Source organism: Camelus dromedarius, chromosome 29, assembly GCF_036321535.1.
Source record: "Camelus dromedarius isolate mCamDro1 chromosome 29, mCamDro1.pat, whole genome shotgun sequence".
In the NCBI taxonomy this organism is placed as follows: Eukaryota; Metazoa; Chordata; class Mammalia; order Artiodactyla; family Camelidae; genus Camelus; species Camelus dromedarius.
The window spans coordinates 4,095,923-4,110,680 of NC_087464.1; the positions used below are offsets into that span (position 1 = coordinate 4,095,923).

A 14,758-nucleotide genomic window follows, 5' to 3' on the forward strand; every position below is an offset into this window, starting at 1 on the left:
ATGGAAGGTTTTTTATAGACACTGATGTTACCACCTCCTTAGCACTCTTGCCATCGCGGACCAAAGACCAGAAGCTGAGTGGGAGGAAAGTTGGTGGGGAAACCATCCTCCTCCAGAAAAGAGTCTCTTCAAGAAGTGGTGCTGGGAAAACTGGACAGCTACCTGTAAAAGAATGAAATTAGAGCATTTTCTAACACCATACACAAAAATAAACTCAAAATAGGTTAAAGACCTACATGTAAGACTGGATACTGCAGAACTCCTAGAGGAAAATATAGGCAGAACACTTCTTGACATAAATCACAGCAATGTTTTTTTCTAACCACGGGACCTAATTAAACGTAAAAGCTTTTGCACAGCTAAGGATACCATCAACAAAATGAAAAGACAGCCCACAGAATGGGAGAAAATATTTGCCAATGATGCGACCGACAAGGGACTAATTTCTAAAATATACAAACAGCTCATACAGCTTAATAGCAAAACAAACAAGCAACCCAATCAAAAAATGGGCAGAAGACCTAAATAGACATTTCTCCACAGACGACATCCAGATGGCTAGATGGCACATGAAAAAATGCTCAATATTGCTAAGTATTAGAGAAACGCAAATCAAAACTACAATCACATCAGTCAGAATGTCCATCGTTAAAAAATCCACAAATAATAAATACTGGAGAGAGTGTAGAGAAAAGGGAACCTTCCTACACTGTTGGTGGAAATATAATTTGGTGCAGCTATGATGGAGGACAATAAGGAGTTTCCTTAAAAAACTGAAAATAAACTTACCATATGATCCAGCAATCCCATTCCTGGGCATGTATCTGGAAGGAACTCTAATTCGAAAAGACACATTCACTCCAATGTGGATTTATAGCAGCACTATTTACAATAGCCAAGAGATGGAAACAACCTAAATGTCCATCAACAGATGACTGAATAGAGAAGATGTTGTATATATACAATGCAATACTACTCAGCTATAAAAAAAGAATAAAATAATGCCATTTGCAGCAAGATGGATGGACTTGGAGATCGTCATTCTAAGTGAAGTAAGCCAGAAATAGAAAGAAAAATACCATATGATATCACTCATATATGGAATCTTAAAAAAAAGAAAAGAAAAGAAAAAAGAGGACACTAATGAACTCATCTACAAAACAGAAACAGATTTGCAGACATAGTAAACAAACTAATTGTTACCAGTGGGGGAAGGGATGGGAAGGGATAAATTGAGAGCTTGAGATTTGCAGAGACTAACTATATAAAATAGATGAACAATAAGCTTATAGTATATAGCATAGGGAACTATATTCAACATCTTATGGTAACCTATAATGAAAGAGTATGAAAAGGAATATATGTATGTATATGTATGACTGAACTATTCTGATGTACACCAGAAATTGAGACAACATTGTAAATTGACTATACTTCCATTTAAAACATGGAGGGGAAAAGTAAAACAATAAAAGTTAAATTATAGACTTTGTAGTTACTTTAAATATAAAAATAAAATATACAAAGAACTCTCAAAACCCAGTAACATAAATCCCCAACAATCCAAATAAAAATGGGAAAAGACACAAACAACCATTTCACCAAAGAAGAGATACAGATGGCCAGTCAGCACATGCAGAGATGGTCAACATTAGAACTGCAATGAAACATCACTACACACCTGTCAGAATGACTAAAATCTTGAAAACTGACAACACCAAATGCTGGAGAGGAAATGGAGTAACCCAATCGCCCATACATTACTGGTGGAAATAAAAAATGGTTCGGCCACCCTAGAAGGCAGCTTGTTATAAAACTAAACATCACTTACAACCCAGCCATTGTACTCCCAGGCATTTTATCCCAGAGAAAGGAAAGGTTATGTTCACACAGAAGCCAATGCACGAGTGTTTATAGTCGCTTTATTTGTAATAGCTAAAAACCAGAAATGAACCCACATGTCTTTCCTGGGTGCATAATTCAACATGCTGTGGTACATCTAGACCACAAAATCGTACTCAGCAATAAAAATGAGTGAATATGACTCATGCAATTACGTGGGTAGATCTCAGGGGACTTATGCTGAAGGAAAAAACCAATCCCAGAAGACTTGCATTCTTGGCCAAGACACAAGATAAAATCCCACAAGAAGAAATAAGTGATGAGGAGATAGGCAATATATCCGAGAAAGAGTTTAGAGCAATGATGTGAAGGTGTTCAGAGAACTCAAGAGGAGTATAGATGCACAGGGTGAAGTTTTTAGCAGAGTTTGAAAATACAAAGAATACCCAAATAGAGCTGAAGAATAAAATTACTGAAACGAATAACACACTAGAAGGAACCAAAAATTGACTAAAGGAGGCAGAAGAATGGATCAGTGAGCTAGAAGACAGATTAGTGGAAATCTCTACTGTAGAACAGAAAAAAAGAAAAAAGAATGAAAAGAAATGAGGATAGCTTAAGAGAACTCAGGGACAACATGCAGCACACTAATATTCACATTATTGGGGTCCCAGAAAGAGACAAGTGAGAGAAAGGACCTGAGAAATTTTTTGAAAAGATAATAACTAAAAACTTCCCTAACCTAGGAAAAGAAACAGTCACCCAAGTCCAGGAAGTATAGAGAGTTCCACCCAGGACCAAAGGACTGCATTCTTAAAATGATTAAATTAACGAGATGGAGAACAAATGAGTGTTTCCGTTGACTCTGGGATCTCCGGAGAAACAGAACCAATAGGATCATATGGATAAATGTAATAGGAGATTTATCAGAGGAATTGATTCACATCATCATGGAGGCCAAGCCATAGTACCATGTGCCAACTGGGACCTAAAGAACCAGGAAAGCCAGTAGTGTAATCAGAGCCAAAACACCCAAGAAGCAGAAGCACCAATGTCTGCAGGCAGGAGAAGACAGGTGTCCCAGCTCAAGCAAAAAAGCGAATTCCTCCTACCTTGGCTTTTTTGTGCTATTTGCGCCCTCACTAGATTAGATGATGCCTGGATGATGGTGATGGTGGTTTTCTGTACTCTGTCTACCAATTCAAATGCTCATCTCTTGTGGAATCACCTCACAGACATACCCAGATGTAATTTACCAGCTTGCTGGACACCCCTTAGCCCAGGCAAGTCGATTCATAAAGTTAACCATCACAGCGGTGGACAGGGATTAGGGACACAGAGGATTATTTAGAAGCATGCTGTTTACATTCCAAACAGCTGAGGATTCTCCAAATATCTTTCTCTTATGGGTTCATAGTTTTATTCAATTATGGTCTGAGAACAAACTTTTTATGAGTTCCATACTTCTGAATTTACTAAGGCTAGCTAAGAATATGTTCTATCTTGGTGAACATTCCATGGGGTCTTGAAAAGAATATGTGTTCTGCTGTTTTGGGTTCTCTAAGTGTCACTTCAAGTTCTCTGATTAGCTCAGTCTACGCTATCCTTGCTGGTTTCTGTGTATTTGTGCTGTCTGTTGGCTAAGAGAAACGTGGCAGTCTCCAACCACAGTGAATTTGTCCTTCCTTCATTTTTGTTAGCATTTGCTTCATGTTCTCTGAAGCCCATATACACATGTAGGACTGTGACATCTGCATGGAGCGTTGACCCCCATATCGTTATATAATGTTCCTCTATATCTTTGGTAACAGTTCTTGCTCTGGAGTCACTCAGCTTTCTTTTCATTAGCATCTTTTAACCCATTTATGTCTTCATCTTTAAAATGGATTTCTCATAGTCCATATCTACTTGAGTTTTGCTTTTATATCCCACCTGACAAGCTTGTCTATTAATTGGTGTGTTTTGACCATTCACATTCAATGCTATCTCTTTTCTACTTGTTCCATCTGTTTTTTGTTCCTTTTTTTGTCTTTTGCTGTCTTCTTAGGGGTTAATTGAGCTTTTTTTTTTTTTGGTTTCATTTTATCTCTACTGTTGATTTACTATTGTACCACAATTTTTAAATTTTTTTAGTAAGGGTGATGACTTTTTTATCGAAGTATAGTTGATTTACAATGTTGTGTTAGTTTCTGGTGTACAGCGTAGTGATTCAGTTATACGTACATATATATTCTTTTTCATACTCTTTTTCATTATAGGTTATTACGAGCCGTTGAATGTAGTTCCCTGGGCTATACAGATCTTGTTTTTTTATTTAACATCTATCTGTGTTAGTGATTTCACTAAGGTTTACAATAGACATCTTTAATTAATGAGACTCTATTTTGAAATAACATTCTACTTCCTGTGTTGTATAAAGACCTTATGACAACAGATCCAAAACTCTCCATCCCATCCCTGTGCTACTAATATCACGCACTTTACTTTTGCTTATGCTATAAACACATCACACACAGCTGCTTTCTTTGCCTTAGTTCTCTCTCAGAGTTACTAAGAGGAAGAAAACATAATTTCATTTTCAAATTCATTTATTCTGAGTCTTTCACTTTTCATTTCTTTGCATAAATACAAGTTTCTACCAGTAGCATATGCCTTCTGCTTAAAGAATTTCCTTTAACAGTTTCCAGGGCAGGTATACAGAAGATGAGTTTTCTCATTTTTGTTTGAGAAAGTTTGTATGTCTCCTTCCTGCTTCAGAGATATTTTGGCTGGGTATAGAATTCTGGATTAGCAGGTTTTTTCTTTCAGTACTTGAAAGACGTCACTCCATTGTCTCCCTGTCCTACCTGTTTGATTGTGAAAAGTCTGCTGTGATTTTTACATCTGTTTCGCTTCTGTAATGTGACTTTTTCACTCTGGCTGCCTTCAAGATTTTCTTTGTCTTTGGTCTTTGGCAGTTTGAATATACTATATATATGGATTTGTTCTTGTTTTTCCTGCTTGGTTTTTTTTTTTTCCTTAGCTTCTTGGATCCATGGTAGAGTTTGTCATTCATTTGGGAAATATTTAAATAAATAATGTCACCCATTATTTATTTAAATATCTCTTCTGTTCTGTTTCTCTATCTCTTTTCCTTCTGGAGATTACACTTACACACATCTAGGGCTATCTGGCAGTGCCCCACTAATCTTGCATGTTCTGCTCAGCATCCCCACTACTCTTTTTTTCTCAAAGTTTCAATTTGGGTAATTTTTTTTTTAGTTGAAGTATAGTCAGTTACAATATGTCAGTTTCTGGTGTACAGCATAATGTCCCAGTCATACACATACACACACACACACACACACACACATATATATATATATACACACATATACATATATATATACACACACACATATATTTGTTTCCATATTCTTTTTCATTAATAATTTGGGTAATTTTTGTTGACCTGTCTTACTGCTCACAGATTCTTTCCTCAGCTGTGTAACGTCTACTGAACAGCCCCTCAGGGTCATTCTTTATCTCTATTATTGTGGCTTTTTTTTTAATTTCTAACATTTTGATTTGACTCTCATAGATTTTTTTTTCTCTCTGCTGAAATCAACCCTCAGCTCCTGGATTATGTCTACCTTTTCTACTAGAGTCTTTAACTTATTAGTGAGTTATTTTAAATTCTATGTCTAATAGCTTCGATACCTGTGTTGTCTCTCTGGTTCTGTCACCTGTCTTTTCTCTTGTCAATGTGTCGGTTTCCTCCTGTCTTTTCTTACACCAAAAATATTTTTGTTGAAAGCCAGCCATCTTGAGTAGGACAATATAGACTAAGGTACATCATTTTGATTCCGGAAACTAGGCAAGCTTTTTCTTTTGCTGTGGGGGGGTTTAGATCAGTCTAGTCAGGATCTGATGTTGCCATGGTTATCCTGCCTTCAGATTTCTCAAGTCATATCTTGTGTTTATGGTGGGGCTGGTATTTCTCACTGTCTGCTGCACCCTTTGTGCTGTGCCTCATGTCAGCAAGGTTCTCTCTCCAGGTTCTTGCCCCTTTTCTAGCAGTAGAGTGCAGTGTGAGAAGGGGAGCCCAGAATGGTAATGTTTCTGTTACTCTGATTAAGGTTTTATTTTAGGTGGGTGCTATGTCCTTGAATTCATTGAGGGGAGTGACCTCCCCCAGCTGTGGTTCTGGATTCAGCACATATACCTGCCCTTCCCCCTGAGAAAAAAATGGTTTATTACCTGTTTTCTGCCCCCACCTCAAACTTTACTGGGGAAAGGCCCAGTGCTCTAAGGCCAGCAATGAGTGTAGCCCTGCCCTCTACAGTTTCTTCCTTAGTACAGAAGGCAAAGGTCTGTGAAGGACACTTTTTCAGAATTCTAGCCTGCAGGTGACTGTGAATTCCCCTTATATCTGTGGCCCCCAGAGTTCTGTATTTTTTCCCTAGGCTACACCCTTCCTTTACCAACTTGTCAACAATCTTAGCTGAATTCTTCTTACTGGGGTCCAGCTGAGTCTGCCCCAATTAAGCGCACAGCCATCTCTCCTCAAAGGCACCTTAGACTTGGGGCTAGCCAGTTGCCTATGGCTTAGGTCTCTGATATGTTAAAGGAAAGTTGTGAATTTGTGGTTCGTCTGGCTGGTTGTGGTTCTGCCGGTGGGATGTGGCTCTTCCAGCTTTTTCCATCCCAAACAGGAACCAGAAGTCTCCATTCTTTTTTGGAAAATAAGTACTGAACGTATGTTGCTGCTGTGGCTCCCCTTTGTCCAGGCGAGTCTGAGAGGCTGCTTCTATGTTTCCAGGTTAAAAGGTAGGAGAGTTTTTTCAAAGGCAAAAACAAAGTCTGCAGGCTTATTGTGAGAAGCATGGCTATTTGCCACCGGAGGGCAAGCTACCGCATCCCTACCCCCTCTCTGGGGGCAGCCAGGTTTCCACCAGGGTGAAGTAAGTGTGTAAAGCGAGAGGCAGAAGCATCCAAAGGACTTGATGCTCACAGGGGGCCTGTTGGCGAGGTCTCCCTAGCCTAGACAGCTACAGGTGGGGCTCCCGGGCCCTGTGGCCCCGGCCCTGACCCGCAGGGCACTGCTCTGCCCTTGCAGAGAAGATGCCTCCTGACATCCGGGCTCAGGAGCCTGCTAGGTGGCCAGCCTCTAGCGTCTTCAGGTGATTCCAACTTTCTGCTTTGTGTGTTGTGGGGCAGGGGGAGGTTGGTGGGCAGGCAGTCAATTCCAGCCCAGCTATTGAGTGTAGGAATTCCTAGGAGCCCTTTGGTAGGAAGGTGAGGCCGAGGGAGCTGTTCAGCTGTACAACTTAATTTGGTTTGTCTAAAACAAAGAAACCAAAATCATAGTGCTTCAAGGCAACAGAAGTTTGGTTCTGATCCAAACAGAGTCTAAAACAGGTGTTCCTGATTGGCAGGCAGGTTCCCTCCAAAGGTCCACCTGTAGGTCCACCGTCTTCATAAGGCATCCTGGTGGGAAGGGGTGAGGGAGACAGCCCCCCCACTCCTAAACACATGCCCAGAACTTCCCACAGAGCTTCTGCTCCCGGCCCATGGGTGCAAGTAAGCACCAGCTCCTTCCTAATGCTGGCAGCTGGACAGACACCCCCAAGGCACCTGTCCCCTGGGTGGTGGACAGCCAGACCCCAAAGCGCCCACACTGCACCCACAGAAACTGCTCCTAACAGATTATTGTTCGAGAACAGTGTCTTCCAGATTTGCTTGCTTTCAAGAACCACAGAGGGTGCTTATTTAAAATAGAGTCCTAGGATCCTTTTCCTGGACACTCTGGTTTGGCCATCTGCCTGGGAGCCTGGAGTGGGCGCCTTTACCGAGCCTTCCAGGGAGTCACGCGGCCCTAAAAGGTGTCTGCGGAGGGAGCCTCTACCCCCTGTCCCCACCCATGGGTGGGAAGCCGGGCCAACCCTCTCTCTGTTGTTGTCGTGACTCATGGAAGTATGGGACTGGCTCTTGGGTGTGACTATCCTGAAGCTCAGCCCTGGGAAGGGTGGCCTGGGTATCGTGACCAAGTCAGGGCAGATCAAGCTGCCCCTGCTCTCCCAAACCAGAGCACCGCAGCCTAGTCTCTATCCAGATTAAATGGAAAATCCGGAGCCCAGCTGTGTTTCCCTCCTCTGGGGTGTAAGCCGGGGTGGGGCGGAAGAAGGGGATGCTCTGGGGTCACATTTTCTCCTTAGCAACACTGGAGGGCAGCAGTGAGTCAGTGTTGCCAATTTCCCATTCACAAATCAACTTAATGGGATTCAGGCTTAGATGTTACGTCTTTATTATTACTTATTTATTTGCCTTTGTGTTTTTGCCATGGCACCCTTGTGGTGAATCACAGGGAAATGACACGTGGTGGGTGTGGGGCAGAGGAGGAGGGAAGAAGAGGGAGGGTAAACCCTGGGCAGGAGGAGGGCCCCCCTGTGTGCTGGAGTGGTGCCCAGGCACTCACTGTCCCCAGAGATGAGGCCCTTGGTGCCAAAGGAAAGCAGCCTGTGGGAGGCACCATGTGTTCAATCAGGGCTGGGCAGCATCTGGCCACCAGCAGACGAGTGAAAGAGAGGCACTCCAGTGCTGGAATGGGTGAGGATACGCCGGAAACGGGAGCCCCCGTGCCCCACGAGCTGTCAGCTCCTAGCCCACTTCCCCACCTCTAAGGGGACCCGGCCACACCTGCCTCCTCAGCTGATGGGATGGCAGAGGTGAGAGCCCCTGGTGGAGAGGGGTCTGAGTGGCACATCTGAGGATGCACCAGCGCCCTGCTCTGCACCTCTGCATCCCTGCATCCCCCAGGTTTGGGCAGGCTGGCTCCCCAGGCACCAGCCAGCCACTGGCACGAAGCCAGGAGGCCTGGCTCCAGCAAACAAAGCAGTTGGCATGGTCAAGCCCAGGGGCCTGATTCGAAGCTGAGGGGTGGGACTTCCTACAGGGAGCCTTCACTCGGAAGCTGCCACTCAGAGAACAGAAGTGGAGAAGTGGGGTCGCCACCTTCCTGTTCCTCTGTCCCTGACAACAGGAGTCAGCCTGTCCCTAGGAAGCTGATCCCACTGGGCCCACCGCAGCTCACTCAGCTCTTAGCAGATCCCAGACACACCTGTAAACACTGCCTCCGACACAGCCTCCGGGAGGTGGGCCAGCATCTCGCCCACCGGGGCAGGGCGGTGGGGGGTGGGGAGCGAGCGGAGGCGGCTTTCAGTCAGGAATGGTTTTGATGAATCAACCCTTTGGTGCAGTGAGGGGCACCTCTCTCCTCACTGCCTTCTCCACCTACCTGTTCCCTCCCCGGAAGGCTGGCTGGCCTATCCTAGAAAGGCTTGTGACAGATCTCTCAGCCTGCTGTTTCCCCCCCTCAAGGGGCTTATCACCACCCGATGTCACCTGTTTATCCTTCCCTGGTACAGGATGTGAGCTCCCTGTGGCAAGGGCCACCGGGTCCCTGGGTCCCACACCAGCACAGACTTGCTGAATGAACTCAGAAATGAGCAGGTCAGCAGGCAGCCCTCACTCCCTGTCTCTGGAAGGAGATGGGTGGGCCTGGCCCCAAACTTCCTGGGAGGTGACCTTGCACAGTGCGCTATCTGGCCTGAGTCCCTCCTTATAAATAGCAAAAGGCTATTTTTTGTCAGCTGCCCAAGGAGGGCACCCGCCTGCCGACAGACCCACGTCAAGGCCAGGCAATGCCTTCAACTGCTATTAAGCGTCCACAAAAAATAGGGCATTTTTTAAAACCATTAGTAGAGGTTTGGAAACCCACGGCCTGAACGCTCCTGCTGGCAGAGACGTCCTGTGTATGCCTCTGTTCGGAGTGCTTAATCACAGAGACACCTGGTCTTGGTGGCCCTGGACTGTCCTCCCTGGCGGTTGCTGGGACTTCGAGCCTCTGGTCCCGCCCGTGGACCACCTGGCATTGGTCTCTCTTCTGCGTTCCAGCCGTGATCCCCCTGACGGATTCGGAGCACAAGCTGCTGCCTCTGCACTTTGCGGTGGACCCCGGGAAGGCCTGGGAGTGGGGAAGAGACGACAATGACAATGCCCGGCTGGCCCAGTAAGATCCGACCCTATGCCCCTGCCCCACCCCCGGGACCTCCGGGACGGGCTGTCGCTGGGTTTCCCGGGGGAGGGGCCGGGCAGCGGCGCCCCTGTTCCCACCGGCCGGCGGGCGGGGTGCGCCCCGGCGAGCTGGGGCAAGTTTCACTCTGTGTGCCTCTCTTGCTAGCCTGATCCTGTCGCTGGAAGCCAAGCTGAACCTTCTGCACAGCTACATGAATGTGACGTGGATCCGGATCCCCTCCGAGACCCGGGTGAGCCAGGCGAGGGAGCGCTGGGACCCAAGTGCAGGCGAGGCGGGGCGGGGCGGGGCGAGGCGGGGCGGGGCGGGAGCATCCTCTCCATCGCTGGGCGGGGCCGCGCCTGGTCCGCGCGGTGCCCGCGCTCCTGCCGCCTGGGCTCCTCCGGTTCGACCGCGTGCCTGGGCGCGCGTGTGCCTGCGGGTCTGGAGGTAGGCGCTTGCTCCGGCGGGGATGTTTTGTCCCCTTAATTTTTCCAGGAAGGGAATAAACACGCCCACTCAGAAAACAAATCGTAGGCAAGTCACAACACGGAACTCTCACTGATGAGATGGGAACACAGTGTGCTGTCACGGAACGGAATTAATTATAAAACCTGTGTGTGTGTCCTTGAAAAAGCCAGGGGACTGAGAGCACAATTCCTCAGCATCCCCTCCTCCTCTCCCCTCCGGGAGAGTGTGAAAGGGGCTGCCCGCCCCACTTGGCCCCCTCCCCCGGGGAGGACCCACGCTATCCCCGCTTCCAGATGCTGAGAGGGATTCGCCTCTAAGTATCCGACTGATGTTTTTGAGATCTCAGTACTTAAGTCCCAGGAAAAGGGATTGTTTTTCAAGGCGACGGTCGGGGGTGCTCACAAAGAATTGGTCCTCCCCTGACATCAGTTTATTTGGCCATAAAGTGGGGCTCGTAACGAATATTTTTTTCAGTGACACAAGAAAAGCAAGTGGGGTAGTGCCCAGCAGAGTTAGGAGCCACAACTTGTTGGCAAAGCTCAGACTTCATACTTAAGCCTTTACCTGTATGTAATCTTTGTGAGGCTCCCTGAGGCAGGTACTCGTACCCCATTTTACTGATGGCACAAGCGACAGTCAGTGGCAGTCTGGCTCTTAGTCCTGCCTCTTACTGACCTTCCAGTCAGCTGCCTGGAGGATGTCAGGACGTCGCTGTCCACGTTCTTTTCTAGCCCCCATGACGGGTGGGAAGGCAGCAGCTCGAGGTCGGGAATCAGGAGGCTGTTGGGCTGGGAAAGTGAGGCTGGAGGCAGCATGGCGGGGGCAGGGTCTGTTTTCATCGCCCAGGTGGGGACAGCTGGTCGCTAACCTCCTTCCTTCCCGGCCCTCCCACCCTCCCTCCCCGCCCCCTCCGCAGGCCCCTCTGGCGCAGCCTGAGTCCCCGACGGCCTCGGCGGGAGAGGACGTGCAGTCCCTGGCCGACTCGCTGGACTCGGACCGAGACTCGGTGTGCAGCAACTCCAACAGCAATAATGGCAAGAGCGGCAAGGACAAGGACAAGGAGAAGCAGCGCAAGGACAAGGACAAGACCCGCGCGGACTCCGTGGCCAACAAGCTGGGCAGCCTCAGCAAGACGCTGGGCATCAAGCTGAAGAAGAACATGGGCGGCCTAGGCGGCCTGGTGCACGGCAAGATGAGCCGCGCCAACTCCGCCAACGGCAAGCACGGCGACGCACCGGAGCGCGGCAAGGAGAGGAAGGCCAAGGCGCGCAAGGGCAGCAAGGAGGAGTCGGGCGCCTCGGCCAGCACGTCGCCATCGGAGAAGACCACGCCGTCGCCCACGGACAAGGCGGCCGGCGCGTCGCCCGCCGACAAGGGCGGCGGGCCCCGGGGCGACTCCTGGAAGTACAGCACGGACGTGAAGCTGAGCCTGAACATCCTGCGCGCCGCCATGCAGGGCGAACGCAAGTTCATCTTCGCCGGCCTGCTGCTCACCAGCCACCGGCACCAGTTCCACGAGGAGATGATCGGCTACTACCTGACCAGCGCGCAGGAGCGCTTCAGCGCGGAGCAGGAGCAGCGGCGCCGCGACGCCGCCGCCGCCGCCGCCGCCGCCTCCGCCTCCACGGTCAAGAGGCCGCCGCGCAGGCCGGACGCTGAAGTCGCGCCGGGCCCCGAGCGCGCCTCTCCGGGCCCGCCGGCCGGGCCGCCCACGCAGCTGGTGCTCAAGCTCAAGGAGCGCCCGAGCCCCGGGCCGGCGGCGGGCGCACGGGCGGCGCGGGCAGCGGCGGGCGGCGTGGCCTCCCCGGGCCCCGGCGGCGCGCGACGTGCGGGCGCCAGTGGACCGGCCCCCGGCCGGAGCCCGCCGGCGCCGGGGCGCCAGAGCATCATCCATGTTCAGGCGGCGGGCGCGCGGGACGAGGCGTGCGCCCCGGCGGTGGGCGCGCTGCGGCCGTGCGCCACGTATCCGCAGCAGAACCGCTCGCTGTCGTCGCAGAGCTATAGCCCGGCGCGCGCCGCCGCCCTGCGCACCGTCAATACGGTGGAGTCGCTGGCGCGCGCCGTCCCAGGGGCTCTGCCGGGGTCGGCGGGCGCGGCGGGCGCGGCCGAGCCCAAGTCGCAGACCTACACCAACGGCTTCGGCGCGGCGCGGGACAGCCTGGAGTTCGCCGACGCCGACGCGCCGGCCGCGCGCTCGAACGGTGAGGGCGGCCGGGGCGGCCCGGGCCCGGGGCCGGCGCAGCGGCGCTGCCAGCGCGAGAACTGCGCGTTCTACGGGCGCGCGGAGACCGAGCACTACTGCTCGTACTGCTACCGCGAGGAGCTGCGGCGGCGGCGCGAGGCGCGCGGGGCCCGGCCCTGAACGCGGCGCCGCGCGGCTACGGCCGTCGAGCGTCTCTTTCCCGTGCTGTCCGTGTCTCTTGGACGTGCCCTGGGCCACCGGAAGGCCGGCGACGCCGCTGTCCGTGCTGTGTACGTGTTTGGTCAAACGTTCCTAATGGTGCCTGAACCTACACTGACGCCACTCAGGTAGTAGACGGATAGGAAACAAGTCATACTGTTGGAAGTGGGTGTGCTAGCTAGCATCTGCCTCGTACCCGTGGAAACTCAATAGCCATTGCAAGAGTATTTTTGTTCCTCGATAAGAGAAATAAAGAAATTTGCAGCCCTTTGTTTTTAGAAGGGAGTGTTTTACATGCCTTTTTTTTTTTTTTTTTTTTTTTTTTTTTTTCCCTAACCCAGCGACTGACCTCTTCCATGTAGCGGTCACCTGCGTGCGATCGGTGCCACCCAGGGTCGAGAAGCGAACGCGCGGCCCCGGGACCGCGGTGGCGACTTTGCCTCAGGCTTCCACCTACCGCCCCTCCCTGGTCCTCGGAGGACAGGAGGCGCTCTGCCTCCCCGTTGACGCCCTGGGGGTCCCCGTGACCCTTTAGGAATCCGTGGCTCCATCTCATAAGCAAAACCTCCTCCCGCAGCCCCCGGCTCGAGCGACATTCACACTGCCATCCAAGCCGCGGGCGTCCGTAGGATGTGCACCGGACAACCTACCTCGCAGGGCGCGGTGAGGTGGAGTGATCGCTCCCGGTGCCGGGCAGCTCAGGTGACAGGAGTTTGTTCCAAAGACACCTGGGGTCCCAAAAGCAAGGTTCTGAACTCACAATTTGGAGTTGCCCGTGGAGGAGCAAAGATGACCGCCTGCGCGCATTTCTCCTTTGAAGACACTTCCACAGTGACCTGTCGCCGGAGGGCCCCTAGGCAGCGACCTTCGGTGCCCCAGGAGAGAGACGAGGAGTTGACCCTGTGGTCACTGTGTCAGCCCCCACTAGGCGGCTTTGGAACCTGGCTTGCACCTCTTTCCAGAGGGAGAGGGCTGGGGCGGGGGCGGAAGGAAGCCCATCCCCACCTCCACCCGCATCTGTCTGGGATCAGCCAGGTGAAGGGGCGCCACTCCATCGGGGTCCCCTCCTCAGGGTGGGGGAAACTCTGACTGGCTGCATAACACGTTAGGGGGCAGCCCCATCCTTGAGCGGTCCCTATTTTGGTGCCTCCTTACATTTCTTGAGGAAATTTTAAAAAATGTGTCCTTAGCTCCCCTGTTTTGAGCAGCAATATGCAGCCTCTTCCTTCCAAGATTACCTCTGGAGAAAACCATTCTTGGCCAAGGACACTGAGGAGTTAAATCTGCCTCACTAAGTGAAGATCTTGTTTCCAAGAAATACAGATAAGATGGATAAAATCCTCACTAGCAAAAGAATCCTTTAAAACCTGTGAGAGCCTTAGAATAGCCTCTAATAATCCCAAGAAAGAGGACAAAGCACCCAGCTTTGCTGCGGGTGTATCTTCAGAAAACACAGGAGGTAGACCATCTCTTCTTTGGAGCCAGCTTCCCCTTCTCCAGAAAGGATGCTTCCCCCCACCCCACCCCACCCCACGCCCCAACATAAAGAGCAGCAAAAAAAAAAACAAACAAAACAGGGAGGGGATTTTTTTTTACTTGTTTGAAGAATTATAATAAAGTAATTTGAGTATCTCCTGTGAGTAATTCCTTTTTGTTTTTAATTATCCACAGCAAGTGGAGTTTTCAGTAATTGATTCAAGTTTTGCATACGTGGTTCCTTAAAATTCTTTATGAAATAGGCTCTTACAGAGATTTTTGGAAAGTTTTCCTTTTCACGTTAAACGATACTTTCAACATGTAATTACTAATATCCGTGTCCCTCGTGTTACTGGGGTTTCTTTTGTTAAAACAAAGAAAGTTGTTTTTTAAACAATTTCCCATGGAGAGATTTTGTGGCAGCTTCTTGGACCAATTGTTCACGTCATGCTGAGCAAAAGCTTTGCCGTCCAAAGCTGGAAGGTCACAGGAAATACGGCTTCACCTGTAGACAC

The 14,758-nt window shown here is 49.9% G+C and overlaps 1 protein-coding gene across 7 annotated transcripts in view; it reads left to right on the forward strand.

Annotated features, from left to right (window-relative positions):
- The window catches only part of OTUD7A (OTU deubiquitinase 7A), a 210,442-nt gene extending 196,151 nt beyond the window's left edge, over positions 1-14,291 (forward strand). For all 7 annotated transcript variants that reach the window (XM_064480500.1, XM_064480502.1, XM_064480505.1 and 4 more), the window contains 3 exons: positions 9,778-9,892; positions 10,064-10,148; positions 11,283-14,291. In XM_064480500.1, the coding sequence (XP_064336570.1) occupies positions 9,778-9,892; positions 10,064-10,148; positions 11,283-12,728 (1,646 nt within the window). In that variant the 3' untranslated portion in view covers positions 12,729-14,291. The remainder of the gene's footprint in view (positions 1-9,777; positions 9,893-10,063; positions 10,149-11,282) is intronic.
- The last annotated feature ends 467 nt before the right edge of the window (positions 14,292-14,758 follow it).